The sequence below is a fragment of the Plecotus auritus genome (genome assembly GCF_963455305.1).
Source record: "Plecotus auritus genome assembly, chromosome: 9".
Lineage (NCBI taxonomy): Eukaryota > Metazoa > Chordata > Mammalia > Chiroptera > Vespertilionidae > Plecotus > Plecotus auritus.
Window position 1 is genome coordinate 150,007,045 of NC_137783.1, and position 19,298 is coordinate 150,026,342.

Below are 19,298 nucleotides of genomic sequence, written 5' to 3' on the forward strand. Positions count from 1 at the left end.
AGTCTGCTTTCTTTCTTTTTTTTTTTTTATATATGTACTTATTGATTTTTTACAGAAAGGAAGGGAAAGGGATAGAGAGCCAGAAACATCGATGAGAGAGAAACATCGACCAGCTGCCTCCTGCACACCCCCCACTGGGGATGTGCCTGCAACCAGGGGACGTGCCCTTGACCGGAATCGAACCTGGGACCCTTCAGTCCGCAGGCCAACGCTCTATCCACTGAGCCAAACTGGTTAGGGCTGAAGTCTGCTTTCTTAAGTGATTCTTTTCCCCTTGGCTAGCTTCATGCCTTTTTTTTTTTAATCCTCACCCGAGGATATTTTTTTTCCTATTGATTTCTTGGAGAGAGGAGGAGGAGGAGGAGGAGAGAGAGAAACATTGAAGTGAGAGAGATACATCAATTGGTTGCCTCCTGCACATGCCCTGACAGGGGCTGGGACGAACCTGCAACTGAGGTATGTCCCCTTGATGGGAATCGAACCCTAGACCCTTCAGTCCACAAGCTGACGCTCTAACCGCTGAGCCAAACTGGCCAGGCCACTCCTTTTTTTTGAAGTGGCTGGGGGCACTTCTATCAAGCATATCATCCCCACCCTGAAACATCCGGGAGGTCACTCATAAATGCTCAAGATTGGAATCTCCTTAAAGGTCATGTGTCCCCACATCTCACCGCTTCCTGAGGGGCCTGAGCCATTGTGAACACCGCTGGTTGTCCGTTTTTTTCTGCTATTGAGCCAAGAATCGAGTCTGCTCAGAGCTCCCCTGAGAGGCTCCTGGCTCCTGTCCTGGCAGCCACATGGCAAATCTGCACCTCTCCTCCTACGCCTCCCAGCCGGACTAAAAGGGTCCCACCTGCTCAGTGGGGTCAGATGAGCTAAGTTCAAAGCCACGTTTCTCCACTTGCCAGCTGTGCAGATTTACCCATATTATTACTTTATCTGTTTCCTCATCTGTAGAATGCGGTTCCTAATACCTCTCTACCTTGTTGGGTCCTCAAGAGAACAGTGGCTCAGTGGTGGAGCATCAACCTGTGGACCAGGAAGTCATAGTTCAATTCCCAGTCGGGGCACATGCCCAAGTTGCAGGTTCGATTCCCAGTGTGGGGCATGCAGGAGGCAGCTGATCGATGATTCTGTCTTCATTGATGTTTCTGTCTCTCCCTCTCCCTTCCTCTCTGAAGTCAATAGAAATATATTTAAAAAAAATAAAATTAAAAATAGAATGGAATAAAGTAGCAGAGTTCAGATGTTAATATTATGCTTTGTACCTAACAGACACTATTCCTAGTAGTTATTTATTATCACCATCTGTTCAAGCTCACTACTGAACAGATCCAGTGCTAGTGAATGGACAAAATATGAAATGGAGAAAAAATATGAAATGGAAGGCAATGTCTGCATATGGTGGTGTGGGAGAGAAAACACACTCAGAATGAAAGCAAGCAACAGGGCTGCAAAGAGAAAGCAAGTCTGGATATAACAAGTGCTAAGAGTTTGGTGCTGGATGTAGGTGCCCTACATCGTCAGGATTGTGGGAGCTCAGCCTGGCGGGGCGGGGGGGGCGGGGGCGGGGGCGGGTGGCGATCTCACCTCTGCCCAAGGCCAGCTCTCCCACATGCCAAGGAAGCCCAGCTCTCCATCCAGCCCAGATCACTCCCCTGAGCTCCATCCAGACCCGTATATCCAACTCCAGTTGGATGCCCACCTACAAATAGCACATCACCTCACCCCATACCTCTCACCTCCCAGGATGTCCCACCATCTGCCCATTTGCCCATGGCAGATGGTCAGTCCCCATCCTCGACTCTTTCTCCTTTGACCCTATTTCTTTTTTTTTTTTAATTTTTAAAAAATATTTTTATTGATTTTTTACAGAGAGGAAGGGAGAGGGATAGAGAGTCAGAAACATGGATGAGACAGAAACATCGATCAGCTGCCTCCTGCACACCTCCTACTGGGGATGTGCCCGCAACCAAGGTACGTGCCCTTGGCCGGAATTGAACCCGGGATCCCTCAGTCCACAGGCTGACGCTTTTTCCACCAAGCCAAACCGGTCAGGGCCTTTGACCCTATTTCTTAACCAGCCTGTTGATTCCACCTCTTAAATAAGGCTCAAGTCTCCATTTTCCCACCTCTTCTACCCTGCCTTAGCCTATGTCGTGACCACATCTTTTCTGAATTGCTGTGACTCCCTTCCAACTCTTCTGGTCTTCAGTCTCATTTCCTTCCACTGTTGTAGCAGGTGATCTTTCTAAAGTCCATCGCCTACCTTTCTGCCTAAAGCCCTTTCTTGGCCCCGCACTGGTCGCAGGATAAAGCGCAGTCTGTGCTGTGCACAGAGCAGTAATGATCACAGCCACCAGGCTCCTCAGTGCCCTGGCTGCTTTCTGGCCCTCTGCCCTCTCACTATCCCCCTTGCTTTTCAGCCACACTAACCACCGTGGGTCTCAGAATGGGCCGGACTCTCTTATCTCTGGTTGTTGCTATTTTTGTACCCAGAACATCCATTGTGTTGGGCATCTTTTGCTGAGGTGTCATTTCCCTTGAGACATCTTCTCGGACACCCCTCCCTAGGCTGCAGTAGATGCCCCCCCCCCTGTAGGCTGCCGTGCAACCCGCTGTGCTCTGTGGCAATTGTCTATTTGTCTGTCTCCCCTGCTAGCCTCAGAGTTCTCATAAAGGTAAGGACCCAACCCTGTGTGCATCCTGGTACCATCACACCTAGGCCAGGAGCTGGCCCACAGTAGGACTTCATACACATAGGATACAGGGATGGGTGGGAAGTTGGGATCTGAGTCCAGTCTTGAGAGGTGGTCTGGAATCTGATGAGCCGGGTTAGAAAGCTGGCTCCCTCTCCACCAGTCTGTGTGCCTAGGACAAGTGACAGACCCTGACTCATTCCGTTAGCTAGCTGAGTGTTTGCCAGGGCCAGAGTGATGGGTGCCCAGTCCCTCCCCGCCTGGAACCCTCATTCTAATGTGCTACAAAGACATTATGGCAGGTGACAGCTTTGAGCTGGGTCAGTGGTCGGCAAATTCATTAGTCAACAGAGCTGCAGTTTGCCGACCACTGGGCTGGGTGGTCGGGAAAGCCTTTCTGAGGAGGTGATGAGTAGGCAAAGGGGTAAATGTGGGGCAGTGAGAGCACGTAAAGGCCCGTGTGCAGGCAAGAGGGACCTGATTACTAAAATGTCAGCATTGGCTGAAGGATGAAATGTGCAACCCAGGGATGTGCCCCTGACCAGGGACTGAACCCATGCGCGTTGCTGACACTCTACCACTGAGCCATACCAGCCAGGGCTGATTAACGTTTTAAAAGACTCTTGTGTGTAGAACAGACGACTGGAAGAGCAGCTAGAAGCCAAGATAATGCGGAGCCTTTGCAGTTTCCAGACAAGAGGAAATAGCCGCAGTGAAAGCAGTGATTCTGGATCAGCCTTGAAGGGAAAGCCCATAGGATTTGCTTGTGCACTGGATGTTGGGTATGAGAAAAAGAGGAGTCAAGGATGATTTCAAAGTTTCTGGCTTCAGCAACTGAAGAATGGAGGGAGAAGTCTGTGCACAGGGTGCATTTCACACTTCAGGGCTGGGAGAGGCCAGAGGCAGAAGCCCCGAGTTGTCCAGTGTTTCGAGGTCACTGGACAGAGCACCCTGCTTAGGGAGGCCAAGAGAGGGCAGCTGGTCAGGTGGGAGAGCAGTGCTGGCCGTAGGCCAAGGAGAAAGTGATTCTAGCAGGGCGTGTGCACATGGAATGCTACTGATGGGCCACACAAGAAAACAGACCCTTGGATTTGGCAGCCCAGGCCATCAGTGGCCTTTTAGAAAACAGCCTAAAGGAGTGTGTGTGTGTGTGGGGGGGTGGGGATTGTGGGGAAAGGGAGAGCGAACAAACTCTAAGGGGAGCAGACATGGTGTGACAAACTGAAGGGTATCAAGAATCAGGGATGGCCGAAACCGGTTTGGCTCAGTGGATAGAGCGTCAGCCTGCGGACTGAAAGGTCCCAGGTTCGATTCCGGTCAAGGGCATGTACTTTGGTTGCGGGCACATCCCCAGTAGGAGGTGTGCAGGAGGCAGCTGATCGATGTTTCTCTCTCATCGATGTTTCTAACTCTCTATCCCTCTCTTTTCCTCTCTGTAAAAAATCAATAAAATATATTAAAAAAAAATAAAAGAATCAGGGATGTAGCCCTGGCTAGTGTGGCTCAGTTGGAGTGTACACCAAGAAGGTTTCGAGTTTGGTTCCCAGTCAGGGTACATACCCAGATTGTGGATTCAATCCCTAGTTGGGGTGCATACGGGAGGCAATCGATCAATGTTTCTCTCTCTTCCTCTCTCTCTAAAATCAATGAAAACAAGCCCTAGCCAGGTAGCTCAGTTGGTTAGAACACCGTCCCAATACACGGAGGGTGTAGGTTCAATCCCTGGTCAGGGCACATACAAGAAGCAACCTAATGGATGCATAAATAAGTGGAACAACAAACCCATGTTTCTCTCCAGGCTGAGTTTCCCTAGAATCAATAAATAAAAAAAAATAACATCAATAAAAACATATCCTCAGGTAAAGACTAAAAAAAAAAGAAGAATCAGGGAAGTGGTTGCTGCCGTGTAAGGACACAGACGGGAGAAAGCCGTCACCAGAACCCAACCTGCTGGCATCCTGACCTCAGACTTCCAGCCTTCAGAACTGTGAGAAATAAATACTTGTTTTTATAAGAAAAAAGAAAAAAAATCACGTGTTCATGAAAGAGCCACAGAGAATGGGAAGGGCTGGTGCACGAGTGAAGCCCTGGAGGTGGGAGGGGCCGTGGGTGGGAGCAGGAGAGGTTGATGGTCACAGGCGGAGGCGGAGGTCCTGGAGTAGATGCAGGTAGGCTGCAGAAGTTCATGCCTCCTCCTTCCTCTCATCTCCCCATCGCCCTCTTCTCAGTTCTGCACTGGAACCTGAGAGGGTGCGGAGCTGGGACCCCAGTCCCCCTGCCCCACACCCCTCCAGCTTGGGACTTCCACAGGGCTCCCAGGTCCCCAGCGCCTCTGCCCTGCCCATGCCCTCCGCTGCCCGCTCCCAGGAAGGCCTCCGGTGGGCCCGTTCACGCTGCCCGAGGAATACTCATGTTCTTTCACCTCAGACACGTCTGAGGTGTTCCTCTCACCGACCAGGGTGTACACCTTGTTTGGCAACTAATGTGCAGGTTGCATTCTGGGACACTTTCGTAGATCTCACTTGATTGTCCCCCTGGGGAGGCAGGACTAGTTGCATTTTCTAGGCTGAGTTTGCACAGGGCCAAACCCCTGTTAGGTCATCTGGCCACAGGAGCTTGGGAAGCCAGTGACCGCCTGCACCACTTGGCCGTCCACCCCTCTGTGGTTGTCCTGCAGGTTGTGGATGCCAAGCCCCCCAATCTGGACACTTGTTCACAAGAGGAGGCTTGGCGTGCAGGCCTGTCTTGGGAGCAGGGGCTGGGGCTGTTTGCCATGGCTAAGGTTAAGGGCGGCAGGAGGGCCTCAGTGATGGACCCCAGCCCCACACCCCACCTGCAGAGGCAGAGCCCTTTGACCTCAGACTTCACCAACTTCCAGAAACTAGGAGTCCGCCTAGTAGGGGAAGAAGCCAAGTTCTAACCTTCAATCAGAAGAGAACCCGCAACATGTCACTGTCTTGGGAGGTGGGTTTGGGGGTGCTGAATCCCAGGGAAAAAGGGGACTTCGGTGGGAATGGCGCTATTTGTTTCTGGCCTCTGCTCACTCCCTACTGGCAAGACACCTTCCTGCCTGTTTTACAATGAAGAACATGGGATTTGCTTCTTTCCCAAGCCAGTTCCTGGTTGATTTTGAGCTAAGTTGGCTGCACTGTGCAGAAGGGTAGGGGTTGGACAGACTCTGTGTCGCAGTGAGAGGCAAAGAAGCCCAAGGCTTGCTAGTTGGTAAGAAATCAATTTATTGAATGAAAAAGCCAGCATCCATTCAGTCCCTCCCACTCCACCCTCTTGGGGCAGGACAGTGGCACAGCCCAGGAGATGCTCTGGGTAGTGGGGCTGAGCCGTGGGTAAGGGCTGGAGGAGTCTGTGGGAGGTATGGAGAATGAGAAAGACAGTTTTCAAAATGAAGTTATGTGCAAACTTCTGGAAGGGGTGAGGACAACAGTAAAGTTCTGGAGGTGCTGGTGGGGGACGGAGGGACTCAGTGTGCCTCAGCCTCTTTGGAGAGGGCTGATGGTCGAGGCTGAGGGGCTCAGTCCCCGAGTCCCCAGTGAGGGAAGGAATAGAGCCTGCTGAAGGGACCCTGTGCTGGGAGGCTGGGGTCTCAGCCCAAACCAGGATCACAGGAATAAGGCAGGGTAGTACAGACCAGGGAAAGGGAGACAAATGGACATGGGTGGGAACAGGGGGGTGAAGGGGCTGGGGGCCACAGACAGTACATTGTGGGGGTCTGTCTCCCAGCTGTGCAGAGTCCAGCGTTTCAGGAAGAGGCAGAGCTGGGCTGGGTGAAGGGGTGGGAGGCAGAGGGAGAGTCATCAACAAGGGGAGCCACGGGGCAGGGACCAGTGCCCAGGTGCATCACACGCACCACCGAGACTGGCCGTGCAGAGAACCAAAGAAATGCTCAGGACATAGGCCACACCTGCGGGGGACTTGGGGGTGGCGAGGCAATGTGTGTGGGGAGACCAGGAAGGCCTCTCCGTCGTAGAAATACACAGCATCGCCACAGAAATGCTGACCTGGGAGTGAGGGAGCGGTGGGAGCTGCCTGTGACTGGAGGGGAGGGGTCCCGGCGGCTCAGGCTGAGCAACAACTGACAGCTGGGCTGTAGAAAACAGCAGGGCTGGACTCCCTGCTCAGGATTCCAGGTAGCCTACTTCCAGGAAGGGGACCAGTGCCACTGGGGAAAAGAGGTTGGAAGTCAGGCGAAGGCAGGCCAGGAGGACTCAATTCCAGGGACTGGCACCAGAAAGCAAAATCAACATGCCTCGGACCAGCGGGAGGGAGGGAGGGGTGGAAAAAGGAAGGAGGGCTCTGCCCAGGAGGAGCCTGAGCAGTGGGATGGGGGCAGCATCCCCAGTGGTAGTGTCCTTCAGGACTAGGCAAGGGAGATGCAGGCCCCAGGGCCAGGAGGGGGGTGCTGGACCTGGGCCTGCTGGCCCCCCTGCCCACAGGCAGTGAGGCGGGTGGCAGTGCCAGGAGGGAGTGGCCAGGAAATAGTGCCCTCAGGTGGTCTTGCTGCCACTGAACAGTCCCACTGGAAAGTGCTTGACATGAGTGGGCCACTGGGCCGCCAGCTGGAAGAACTTGATGTCGCTCCACTCGACTCCATCGATGGACACTGGGGGTGACAGAGGAAGGGAGGCGTGACCGGGACTGCTAAGGCCATCTTCCCAGGGTCCCTGGAGGGGGCAGCACCTCCCGGCCCCACAGTCCCTTGTCCCCCTGTCCCGGCTGCACCCACCTCTCAGCATGGTCTGCTGCTGCTTGGCAGAGCAAATGAGGCGGCTGATGCCTTCGATGACCTGGCTCTTAGAGTCTACCTCCTTTTCTCGAGGTTTCTTGCTCAGGAAGATGGTGGGAACTGGAAAGCAAGCAGGAACCCATCTGTCACAGCCCCTGGTAAAGCAGCCAATCCTCTCCTCCCCCACTACCTCCCCTTCTTCCTGTGGCAAGGGGAAGTGGTGTGCAGAAAGCCAATCCTTCGTCCCAGGTTCCCAGGACCTTGGAGTTCCTGCCCTATTCCAGCACAGGCCTCTCCACACCCCAGGCCTTAGCATCGTCCTGTGTAATGAGGAACTGGGCCCAGATGGCCTCTGAAGTCCCTTCCAGCTCCATGTCCTATGCAGCCTGGGGGGAGCTTACAGGCCGTGCAGGGCTGGGCTTTGTAGCAGCTCTGCCTGGGATGCGGGCCTTGTTCCACTCCTGCTTGGGGAGAGGCAAGAAATGGAGGGCACTGCTGGGCCGACAGCGCCCCCCCCAGGCCAGTCTTGGGGGTGCAGATGCAGGTTTTGGCACAGCCCCCACCACCCCCATCAGGGATCTCTGGGGAACAGAGGTATGAACAGGCCCAGCTGCTTTGGGGTGCTGGAGGGAGGGTCCAGCAGATGAAGGAAGCCTCCGTCCTGACAGCTGGGGAGGTGAGGTGCTAGGAGGGCCCTAGAGTCCTCTGGGCACACAGCCACCTGGGCACACAGCGCAGGTACACAGCCAGATCTGCGGGTTTACAACCAAAACTGACAGCAGTAAGTGCTGGCCTGGTTGTGTGGATTCCTGCCTCAGTCTCCCAGAGTGCAGCACCCAGGGCCACTCCAACTCTTCCTCTGGTGCCTTAAGCCACCCCTCTTATCTGGAATGGGCTGTATTCTCCTTAAGTCACGCCCCCCCCCCCCCCCCGCCAGGACATGTTTTTATTGATTTTAGAGAGATGGGGGGGGGGGAGGAAGAGAGAGAGAGAGAGAGAGAGAGAAACATCAATGTGAGAGAACCCAGGGATCGAACCCGCAGTCCTTTGGTATATGGGATGACGTTCCAACCAACTGGGCCACTTGGCCAGGGCTCCCCCTTACTTTAAGGCTTGAGCGGCCTTCAGGGTGGGGTGAATGCGCTGCTCCAAGGGGCCATGTGACCTTGGGGCTGTGGCAGGGAGGTGTCCTCCTCTGTCACCCAGTCTATCCCTGAGGGCAGTGGCCGAAAGGCTCCCTTCCTTAAGGCAGCACTAACTGCCTTGGTCCCGGAGGTGTTGATGCTCAGTAGACAGGGACCAATGACTCACTGGGGACCATTCCTTTGTTAGAGAGGAATGGTCTTGTCCCACAAGGTGAGGCAGGACCCCTGGGGACCACATGATACTTGCATTGCTTCACCTTCATCCAAGGTCTTTCAGAAGCAGATTCTGGCCCAGACCCTGAGAGAGGAGACGGGTCTGGTGGCCCTGATCGTCCCTGGCCTCAGATGTCACTTGCCTTTCTTGTTCTTCTCTTTGGTGACCACGGTCATTGCCATGGTGCCGGAGAGCTGGGCCTCCCCACCATGGGGCAGGCGGGAAACCTGCACTGAGCGGAAGACACTCTTGAGGGTGTTCTTGGAGCTGGCATCTCTCTTGTCACCTTCCCTCCTCCGCTCCCCAGGGTGGCCGAGCCAGTAGTCCACCTGGAGGCCAATCACGTCCCCATATGGACTGCTGGGGCTCCTGAAGAAGGGAACAATAATGGAGAGTAGGTTCTGCCCTCAGTTCCCAGCTACATGGCCAGGCGGGGGCGGGGGGCTGAGTGGGGACTGCCAGGCTGTGGGCGGGGTGAGAGGTGGCTGACCAAGTGGCTCCAGGATCCCTCTAGTCTCACGGAAGTGGCTCATTAGGGAGTGAGAGGCTGATCTGAGGAAAAAGCCAGGAGAGGGCGAAGACTGGGATCACTGGGAGGGAAGCAATGAGGGATGAGGGAAACAGAAGATGCTTTATGAAGGAAAAGGTGTGCGCATATACACACGTGTGTGCACAGGCACCCACACACCTGCACATGCACACACACCAAGCAAAACCGGCCAGAGGTCGGAGGTTAGGTGGGGCAGAGGCGGCAGCACGGCTATAGCAGCCCCGGGAGCGGATGGAGGCTGACCTACAGCTCTCTTCCTCCTGGCACCTCTGGCACAGGGATAATTTTAGCTCCAAGGAGAAAAAGAGCTGATGTTTTCTTGAAAGGAGGCGTCAGACACAATAGGGACATAGGCTACAAAGTCATCTGACATTTCTCTTTCTGCCTGGTTTCAGCGGTGCTCCAAAGTATAAGCTTAAACTGGCAGGGAAAGGAGGTCGGGGAGTGGGGGCTGATCCCAGGCCCCCCAGGAAGCCTGGAACCCGGGCCACTGGGACCACATGTGGGATTTTCTCCTTTTCCTGCTCTGGCCCTTAGTGAAGGGAAATGAAAAGGGGGAGAGGGTGGGAGGACAGTGTTAGGCAGGTTTCTCGCCATCTAAGAGCACTTCAGACTCCTCAGGAGCCACACTGTCCCTGGTGGTTCTGGAAGAGCCACTGGCCAGGCCTACCCTCTCTGTTGCTACAAGGACCATCATCAGAGGGAAGAGGAAGAGGCAGAGGCTGAAGGAAGGGAAACGGAGGGAGGAACAGCAGGAGCACCTTTCTGTTCCTGATCCAGGCCAGCTCCTCTCCCACCTCGGAGCCTGTCCCCTTGCTCCCCCTAACAGAGCGCCTGCTCCTCCGCCCCGAGGCCCAGCGGGACGGCTGCCTACAGAGGCCTCCCTGACCATGGGCTCTAAACTTTGGATCCTCAAGAAATTCCTTCTCCTTCCTACCCCCCACCCCCGCACCCAACATACTTCCCACGGCACCCCCTGCAATCTGTGCAGTTTGAATTTCTGTGTTGCTTCGACCTTGCCAGGGCCCAGGAGCCTGAGCTCCAGGACAGGGGACCTCCTGTCTCAGTCACGGCCACGGCGACAGCTCCACTGCGCTGACGGACAGACTGTAAACATGAAAGGAAGCAGCACCTCCCCTGTGTCAGGCGCACACGCCTCACACACTGTGACCTGACTACTTCGCCTCTCTCACAGGTCGGAAATGAAGCTTCGCAACTTGTCCGAGGCACAAAGATTCTTTGCTTGCCCTAACCGGTTTGGCTCAGTGGATAGAGCATCGGCCTGCGGACTGAAAGGTCCCAGGTTTGATTCCAGTCAAGGGCATGTACCTTGGTTGCGGGTACATCCCCAGTAGGGGGTGTGCAGGAAGCAGCTGATCGATGTTTCTCTCTCATCAATGTTTCTAACTCTCTCTCTCTCTCCCTTCCTCTCTGTAAAAAAAAAAATCAATAAAATATATTAAAAAAAAAAAAGATTCTTTGCTTGACCCAACTTCAATCAGGCTCCCGAATCTTCTCTAAATCCACCTGTGCACTTCCTTAAAAAAAATCCAGTTTTAGCAAAAACCTTGCTAAGTCACCTAGCAAGAACCTCCACCATCCATATCTGATCAGGTTCTGCACCGCGCCCCCCTCCCCACTCCCCCCCCCCACCGCAGGAGATGTCAGATGCCTTGACCTGTCTTCATCAAGAGTCCTATGAGGTCAGTTTAGCCAGAATCTCCCACCCGATGCTTCCTCTCAGTAATTTTCCACCCATTGACCCTACACGGCTCCTTGGCTACAAATCCTCACTTGTCTATGCTGTATTTGAGATGAGCCCCATCTCTCTCCCCATCATTGTGATTCCTATACCTATCAAGACAGTGCCACTTTGAATAAAGTCTCCCTTACTGTGCTGTGTCACTGACTATAACACAGAACCGCAGCTCAAACCCAGGTGCTCCGACCTTCATGCTCAGTCTTCATACCACGCTGGGCAGAATCAAGACGAGACGTGCGCAGCGCTTTACAGGCTACAAAGGGCCCCTCAGTCAACCCTGCAACTACGAGACAGACAGAGCTGTGTGATGAGTGGCCCAGCCACTGACCTAGGTCTCTGAATTCTAATCACAGTGTTCTCACCACTATACTACCCTCTACACTCAGTGTGCTGCCACTGTGCCATGATGCCGCAGGAGTAGGGAAGCTGTGGACCGAGGGAGGGACATGGCAGAAAAGATAGGTACAAGTGAGAGCCTTACCCCACAACGGCGAGGGCACTGCTCATGGACGGGGAGGAAGGAGGGGTGGCTGTGGCATCTCGACTCAGGCCTGAGCTGGAGGGCGGGGATGTGGATGGCACAGTAAGGCTGACCACAGGTGCGTCGTCCCCATCGCCTGTCGGGTGACACACACAGTTGGCCAGAGGAAGCCACTCCTGACCAGCTGGTGGCAGTTGTTGAGTAGCCCTCTGTCTCAGTGGCAGCCTGCTCTCCTTTGGGCCTTAGGTACCTGCCCTCCATCCCCTGCCACCACTTCACTGGGGAGTGCGGGTACCAGCGCTCCTGCTCAAACTCTGATACCCAAAGTCTTCACCTCTGGCCTGCTGGCCTCACCCCATAGAAGCAAAGGGGTCCCAGCTCACCTGTAGCAGGAGAGTCTTCCACCAGCCCCACCTTCACCACCTGGGAGAAAAGGAGACACCAAAGCTGCACCCAACTGGAAGCAGATGGTTGGGAACAGCCATCACTATACGTTGTTTGATTGTGGGCTTTTAAAATCTGCAAACCCAGAGCTTTAAGAGACGTGAAAATTCCAGCTCCAAAAAACGAACTGGGGCCCCAGGAGACCTCACGGCTCTTCACTAGGGATAAGGGCCAGCAGGAACCATGTCCATGTCCTGATCTCCTTTCGTCTAAGGAAGATCACAAGAGTAGGAGGCCATCTTCTCAAATCAGAGAGAGAAATGAAGAGCCACCCTGAGGAAGCGGGGAGACAGTGTGGCAGGGAGGGGCTCTCTGCGCCTGCCTGTTGCAGCAGGCCAAGGGAAGACACAGCCATGCTGACACCTGCTCCCCCCTTTCCAGACTTCCTGGAATCTGGAGGAATACTAGTGAGGAGGGGTCCTAGCTTCAACCCCCTGGAGGCAGTGGGGTCCACTCCAGCTTCCCAAATAATTTTAGATGGCGCACAGTGAATTCTGGGAAGGTTAGAGGGCGCCCTCCAGTGGCCAGAAAAGGGCACAGCTAGAGACAGATGGTTTGTCACAGCTGTGATATCAAGGGACACAAGTCCTGTGTACTGGCAGGTAGGGGGCCTAGCACCTGGCAGAGGCTCAGCAGAGCTGCGAGGCCACAGAAGGTGGACCCCGAGGACTGGCGTGAAGTGGAGATCATGCCCAGATGGTCCCCTTGAGGCTGGCTGCTTAGAACACAATGGCTGCTATTCTTAGAATTTTCTATGCATTAAGACACCAGTAAGTAACACATCGATACTCAGAGCTTCCTGGATCTGACTCCTTTTGCTTCCCTGGCATTGAAAGATGCTGTCACCTCCTTTGTTTGTTTGAATTTTAGATTTTTTATATCTCTCTCTTGGCTGTGAGGCCAGAGTGGGCAGCGACCCACAGCTCCATGATGATGTGAGTCAGACCGCCACCCAGGCTACAGGCCCCGGTCTGGGGCCTCCAACACGACTATTGGAGCAGCTCCAGTGGCAAATGGGGACTGATTGGACGAGCCAGGCGGGAGGCTGTGTAAGGTATGAGAAAGGGCCAGTGAATATGCCCAGGCTCAGGCATCTCCCAAGACCACTCAAGACATTGAGAATGTGGGCCGAGCAGAGCAGAGGGACAGTGGGAGCTGGCCCTCACCTGCCCCTTCGCCCAGAAGCTAGGAGAGTCCTCAAGGAGACTATGCAAAAAGATCCAAGTTGACCCGGAAAGGGAACGTGAACATCCCGTACATGGAAACCTGAGTTTCAGCCATGCTTCTGTGGCATGGCCTGGCCCCTCAGGTCAGCTCTGTCCCCTCAGGGCTCTTCTCTTGGTAAGTCTCTGTCTGGTGGCCCAGCCACACCAAATGAACCAAAGATCAGTACCACTGACACCAAATAAGTCCATAAGGCGTTCCGTGTGTTTTCAAAATCCACTAGTATAGAGATTCTCCCTTGACTACACAGGAGGGGACAGAAGAGACCCTTATTCTCAGTGGTCTATCTGACCCTAAAAATGGAAACAACCTATTTCTCAGACTGCTCTTCAGAATATCATCTCTCATTCCTTGCTATGGGGCTGTCCTGTGCACTGTGGGATGTCAGCAGCATCCTGGTCTCTACCCACTAAATGCCAGTAGCACCCTCACTCCCAGCTGTGAGAACCCAAATGTCTCAGACATTGCCAGATGTCTGGGGGAGAATCGCCCCCGGATGAGAACCACTGTCTAAATGAGTCTTCTGGGTGCGTGTGTGCGTGTGTGTGGGGAGGACAGGCAGGCGGGGGGAATGGGTGGGGCAGAGAGGAGAGATAGTCAGTACTCACGCCAATGAAGGGGATAAACTTCTGATACGAGTCTTCATCAGGGCTGTTGGGAGAGACGAGAGCTCCACAGTTAGTGGGTGAGACTGCGTGGAGAACTTTCCATGTTTTATGGCAGCTTTCAGGGATTGAGACACTACTATGTGACATCTTTCCATCAGGATGGCACGAGGAGCCACAAAATGGAGGCAAAAGGCCCGATTCTGCACACTAGACCCCCTGCTCCCCCTTCTGAGTGTCAGTCCCTGGGATGGGCTTCTCTGTACTGAGGACGCCCAGATGGGTGCGGAGGCCCAGGGCAAGGGAGGACGGGCCTGAATGGGAGGCAGCAAAAACACTGTCTCTCACACTTTCCTGGGTTCCTACTCCGGGAAATGGTAGGAAGAAAAATGTGAAAAAGCAAGGAAGATTCAAGATTGACCTAACCTACCCCACCTATAAGAAATGCCCCAAAGTGAAACTTACAACTTATGCCTACAGGTCAACATGGCTTCAGCCACAGGAAGCTGGTGTGTCACACCCGCGCCGTTGATGTACTGCATCACCCGCCCCACTACGTCCAGTTGCTCTGCAGAAAAGCCAGAGATAACACGGGCGGACTTTAGCAGGCAGACCCGACAACCCGCTTAGCCCCCTTTCTGAGACCCATGGGAAGACCTGGGAGTGGAGGTCGAAAAAGGGTTCCAAAAACCTGATGGTTTTTTAAAAAAGTATTATTATTTGTATATATAAAAGGCTAATATGCAAAGTGTCCCCTTGGGAGTTTGACCGGGAGATGGTGAGTTCAATCGCTCGCTATGACATGTGCTGACCACCAGGGGGCGGCGCAGAACGAAGGAAGGCCCCGATTAGCCCTGATTGCCGGCCAGGCCTAGGGACCCTACCTGTGCACTGGGCCTCTAGTTAAATGTATTTTAACTAGATTCATGCAAGAATGGGCCTTCCTTCTCCTGTCTGCTGGCACCGCCTTCTGGCCACTCAGTGCCTGCATGCGTATGTAAATTAACCCTCAAGCTGTGTTGGGTTAATTTGCATACTCACTCCTGATTGGCTGGTGGGTGTTGTGAAGGTATGGTCAATTTGCATCTTTATCTTTTATTAGTGTAGAAGATTGATTTCAGAGAGGGAGAGAGAGGTAGAAACATCAATGATGAGAGAATCATTGATTGGCTGCCTCTGCATGCCCCCTACTGGGGATCAAGCCTGCAACCCAGACATGTGCCCTTGACCACAATCAAACCCAGGACACTTCAGTCCACAGCTTGACACTCTATCTGCTGAGCCAAACCAGCCAGGGCTGATGGTTCTGACTCTAATGCACGATAGACTAAAGCGCTGTCCTCTCTCTTCCAACCGGTCTTGCTCTTTCCCAGGCTAACCATGCTCCAGCCTCCATCTTTGCTCATACCAACCTCATAACCCAAAGGATCCCCTCTTCTCTACTAATCTGTGCCCATCACCTCCTATAAGGTCTGAGGAAGTATTTGCCACCTCAGTCTCGCAGACCTCCAGCTCACTCCAATCCCTGCCACCTTACTCTGTGTTTCAGGATGACATGTCTGGTGTGTTATTCATGTATCAACAGACAGCTCAGGAGCTATTTTCTGCTTATATCTCATCTGTACAACTAGCATGCTCCCCCCGCCCCCTGGCACCCCCATGGCCCTCCTTATTTTTAGATGTACAGGAGCAGAACAAACGGCAGAGACTAAAATCATCCAGGGTGGAAGGGCTGCACTTAACGAGCCTTCTCTTAATATAACGAAAAAGACAAACCTGAAGCGAGTGGGAGAGTTAGAGCCACAGGGGTAATAAAGCATGCTCTCCGGCCTCCATCAGCCAAGACTGGCCCTCTCTGAACCAGGCGGCATTCCATCTCAATTCCTTACAGGGGGTTGTTACCTGACACTGGGGGCTCTGAGCGACTGAACAGGTCTCTCCAGCCAGAATCAAGGAAGGTGCTGCTATATCTACTGTCAACTGAGCCCAAGTATTTGGCCACAGGGTGAGAACCTGGTAGGTGGAGAGAAGGTAAGCTGGTTAGGGGACAGGATGTTGGCATAGCCTTTGGTCCCTCCTGATTGCCCCTCCCTCGACCCAACCCACCACCCTGCTCCATGAGTGGGATCTGGCCTCTTTACCGAGGGGAATGATGAGAAAGCGCATGTAGCCAAGCCAATCGGAGGTCTTGCTGGCCAGTGACTTGACGAAGAACCGGAGGATGGAGCTCAGGTAGGTCTGGCTGCCCAGTGCTGCCACCTTCACTGGCCGCGGCATGGAGGAGTTGCAGTTGCAGCTGGGGAGCAAGGGGACAGTCACCACCACTTTCTGGAGGTTCGCAGCCTACTCAGAGGAAGGCTCTAAGCTCAGACTTGACTGATCTCAACCCACAGGGGAGAAACAAACCAACCAACAAAATAGTACAGAGAGAGGCAATAAACCAGTGCTTTTGAAATTAGGGAGACATCTAGGATCAGAGAGGACGGGCCACTGTCTAGAAGGAAGATGGAGTTAGCTGAGGCAGCTCGGCAATGCCCCAGGGTCAGCAGTGGGTGTGACCCCAGAGGTCGGATGCCCAACATCTCCTTCCCCCGGCACAGACCCTGAGCCCCTGGGAGGTCCTGGGAGGGGAAGCTCTGACTCTGAATGCCAAACAGCTCGGCACAGTTAGGGGGACGGAGTAAAGGGTCTCTGTAAAACCTTGGGTTCTCTCTTCCTGGCTTCTTCATCCTGGGTTTAAGAGGATGAGGCAGGTCAAGTGTGGCAGGCATCCAGGATGGGAGACAGGGCGGGCAGGAGAATGACATTTTCCCTCTGGGGCGAGTAGGGACATCAGAGCACCATGCCTGCCACTGCCTGACCTCGGCAGTGGATTCTTGGTCTGACACGGCCAGGAGGTACTGTCACCACTTGGGAGTCGGGGTGGGAGGGTGTCAGAGGAACCCCAAAAGGCAGGAGAGGAGCCATGTCCTTACTAGCGCTGGATACGGGTGAGCAGGGCAGACAGCACAGCCTGGACCTCCACGGTGGAGCAGGTGCACACGACAGGCTTCCGCTGGTCCTGGAGCAGCTCTGCCACATACTGGGGTGGAGGAAAGGGGCAGAGACACTGGTAAGGCCACAGGGCAGAGACTCTGCTTCCCCACAGGTGCCAAGCTGCAGGGTCCTGTCCTCTGTCTTCAGACCACCGACGAAGAGGGATTTGGGCATTGGGGTCTAACTGGATGGGCAGTGGTGAGTGGGAGCAGGCAGGGTTGGGGGGTGTCGTTTTGCCCCTTCTGAACCACCTTCACGGACTATGGCCAACCACTGGATTTTACAACACTTTGCACTCCTCAAGGTACCTTCCTTCGCGATGCTCTCTGACACACACAACCCCCCTGGAAGAAGGTAGGACAGGTGATATTATTGTCTTTTTTACAGATGAGGAAGCTGAGGTACCGAAAGTTAGTACTTAAGGTCCCGTAGGCTGGAAAAGGACAGAAACAGGACTAGAACCCAGAACCTGGGCTTGGTTCAGGGTAGGAGGGGCCTGAGGTATGGGGGTTATTTTCCTATTCTTCCAAGCCCTGCCTCCCAAATATGCCCCTGGGTGTCTCTTGCTCTCCAGAACCTTCCCTCCCCAGCCCTGTGGTCTTCAGTGCTGTACCTGGCCCTGCCAATCAGTGGTGTTCACAAGGATGACGTTTTCTGGGAGGGCTGCGTCTGACACCAGGATCTGGTTCAGCTGGTCATATACCACCTTTCTTGGAATCTGCAGGGACAAAAGTGTCTGTGAGGCAGTCCCCAGGGAGCATGAGAGTGGCGCTGGGAGGGCTAGTGAGAATTCGTGGAGCAGGGGTATTTGGAGACACTAGGACTTTATGGAGGAGACACAGAATCACACTGGCCAGACCAAAACGGAAAGGAGGACAAAGAATAAGCAGAGTCCTCAGAGAACACTCGCATCCACAGGCACAGACCACAGCAGCCTCCTGACCGGGAGGGCAGACCGCAAGAGACGCAGCAGGCATCCCACAATGGGAGTGGGGCAGGCAGAGCAGGACAGGCAGTGGAAGGACCAGGAGAGGAGGGGCGGGTGGGGAGCAGGTGCTCAACAGGAGCGAAATGAGGGCACTGGGGAGAGAATTAATGAGTGGCAATGAGGGCTGCGCGGGGAGCCCTGCTGCCACAGGAACGAGGCATCTCAGGACCAGTGATTAACCAGAAGGACAACACGGCGCCCCAGGCGCTGGGCTATTCTAGTCTCTGGTTCACTTCCAGCCGGTAAAACGTCAAATGCAGGAAGCCTCACTGACATAACTTTCAATATTTATCAGGTAAATAAGCAGGCTTGCTGTTAACTCCAGAACAGGAGCTGCGTGAGGTGTCAGTTTAGAGGAAGTCCTTCCCAACCCCTGGTACCACTGGCCTTCAAAAGGAAACATGGTCCCCAAGGCCCAGTTCCTAAGTGCTTCCCAGTTTCACTCAGGCCTTTCAATCCAAATGCTTTACTGCCGCTGATTTGGCAGCTTGAAATCAGAATAAGGGGCCCACACAGGACTACAAGCATCGGAGGTCAGGTTAGTGATGTCCAGTGAGATTCTGATGGCTGCCATCTTCTAGAACCTGAGTCACTGCACAAACTAAAGTCTGGTGGAGGCAGAGGAGGCCAAACAAACCAGAAGGGGTGGGACTGCCACCTGGGGCTGAAGGCAGCTGGGTCAATGCTGGCATTTCTTGCCCCATCCCCTGCTCCCTGCAAACAGCCTGGAGGCCAATTCCACACGAGTAGTAATAACAAGTGTGCTAGACTTCTCTATTTAGGTCTGTTTTCAAGACTTTTATTTAGAACATTTCAAAGTAGTCCTCCTTTCCTCTCAGCTAACTGCCCAGGAAGACGACAAAATAGAAGCCATGGCCCAGGGGTGCTCGGGGGTACCTGCGTGCTGTGGCCCAGGTCAGGGGACCGCTCGCTGTCGGAGCTGTTGGTCCTCTCACTCAGGGGCTTGGAGAGCTGCCGCTCCTTCAGGGGTGTGCTCCTCTTCTGCCGGGGAGTGTGCCCACCTTCCACTTTGCTGCCAGACATGTGACAAGGAGGAGGTGAGACAGCCCCTCTGACCCCAGGCCATTGGAGCCCACTCTTCCCTGGGCCACAAGCCTCTGCTAAGTGTGGTCGCAGCCTCATACCTTCTGTTTGGCCTCCTATATTCTGCACCCTCCGACCCCCCGTTTTCAGAGTTTCTTCCCCTCATGAGTACCTGGGCGAGGCAGAGCCTTGGAGATCTGTTTTGCTGGACTTCATGGGAGTTTTGACTTTTTCTGGCACAATCAGACTTGTACTCCCATCTCCAAACATGTCCTGGTCAGTGATCTCCTGCCATGGAGGAAAGGAAGCAGTGAGGCTTACGGCTCACTAGGAGCTTCTGGGAGTCCTGCCAGGGCCCATCACCA

At 54.1% G+C, this 19,298-nt stretch overlaps 1 protein-coding gene across 1 annotated transcript in view; it reads right to left on the reverse strand.

Moving 5' to 3' along the window:
- Window positions 1-5,913: 5,913 nt before the first annotated feature.
- Window positions 5,914-19,298, reverse strand: part of PACS1 (phosphofurin acidic cluster sorting protein 1) — a 103,523-nt gene continuing 90,138 nt past the window's right edge. Inside the window, exons 12-24 of the mRNA XM_080642562.1 lie at window positions 19,106-19,221; window positions 18,787-18,922; window positions 17,515-17,619; window positions 16,841-16,947; window positions 16,007-16,161; window positions 15,768-15,878; window positions 14,331-14,433; window positions 13,869-13,911; window positions 11,976-12,015; window positions 11,593-11,728; window positions 8,942-9,168; window positions 7,441-7,560; window positions 5,914-7,317 (exon numbers count right to left, since the gene is read on the reverse strand). Of these exons, the coding sequence (XP_080498688.1) occupies window positions 7,202-7,317; window positions 7,441-7,560; window positions 8,942-9,168; window positions 11,593-11,728; window positions 11,976-12,015; window positions 13,869-13,911; window positions 14,331-14,433; window positions 15,768-15,878; window positions 16,007-16,161; window positions 16,841-16,947; window positions 17,515-17,619; window positions 18,787-18,922; window positions 19,106-19,221 (1,515 nt within the window). The 3' untranslated portion in view covers window positions 5,914-7,201. The remainder of the gene's footprint in view (window positions 7,318-7,440; window positions 7,561-8,941; window positions 9,169-11,592; window positions 11,729-11,975; window positions 12,016-13,868; window positions 13,912-14,330; window positions 14,434-15,767; window positions 15,879-16,006; window positions 16,162-16,840; window positions 16,948-17,514; window positions 17,620-18,786; window positions 18,923-19,105; window positions 19,222-19,298) is intronic.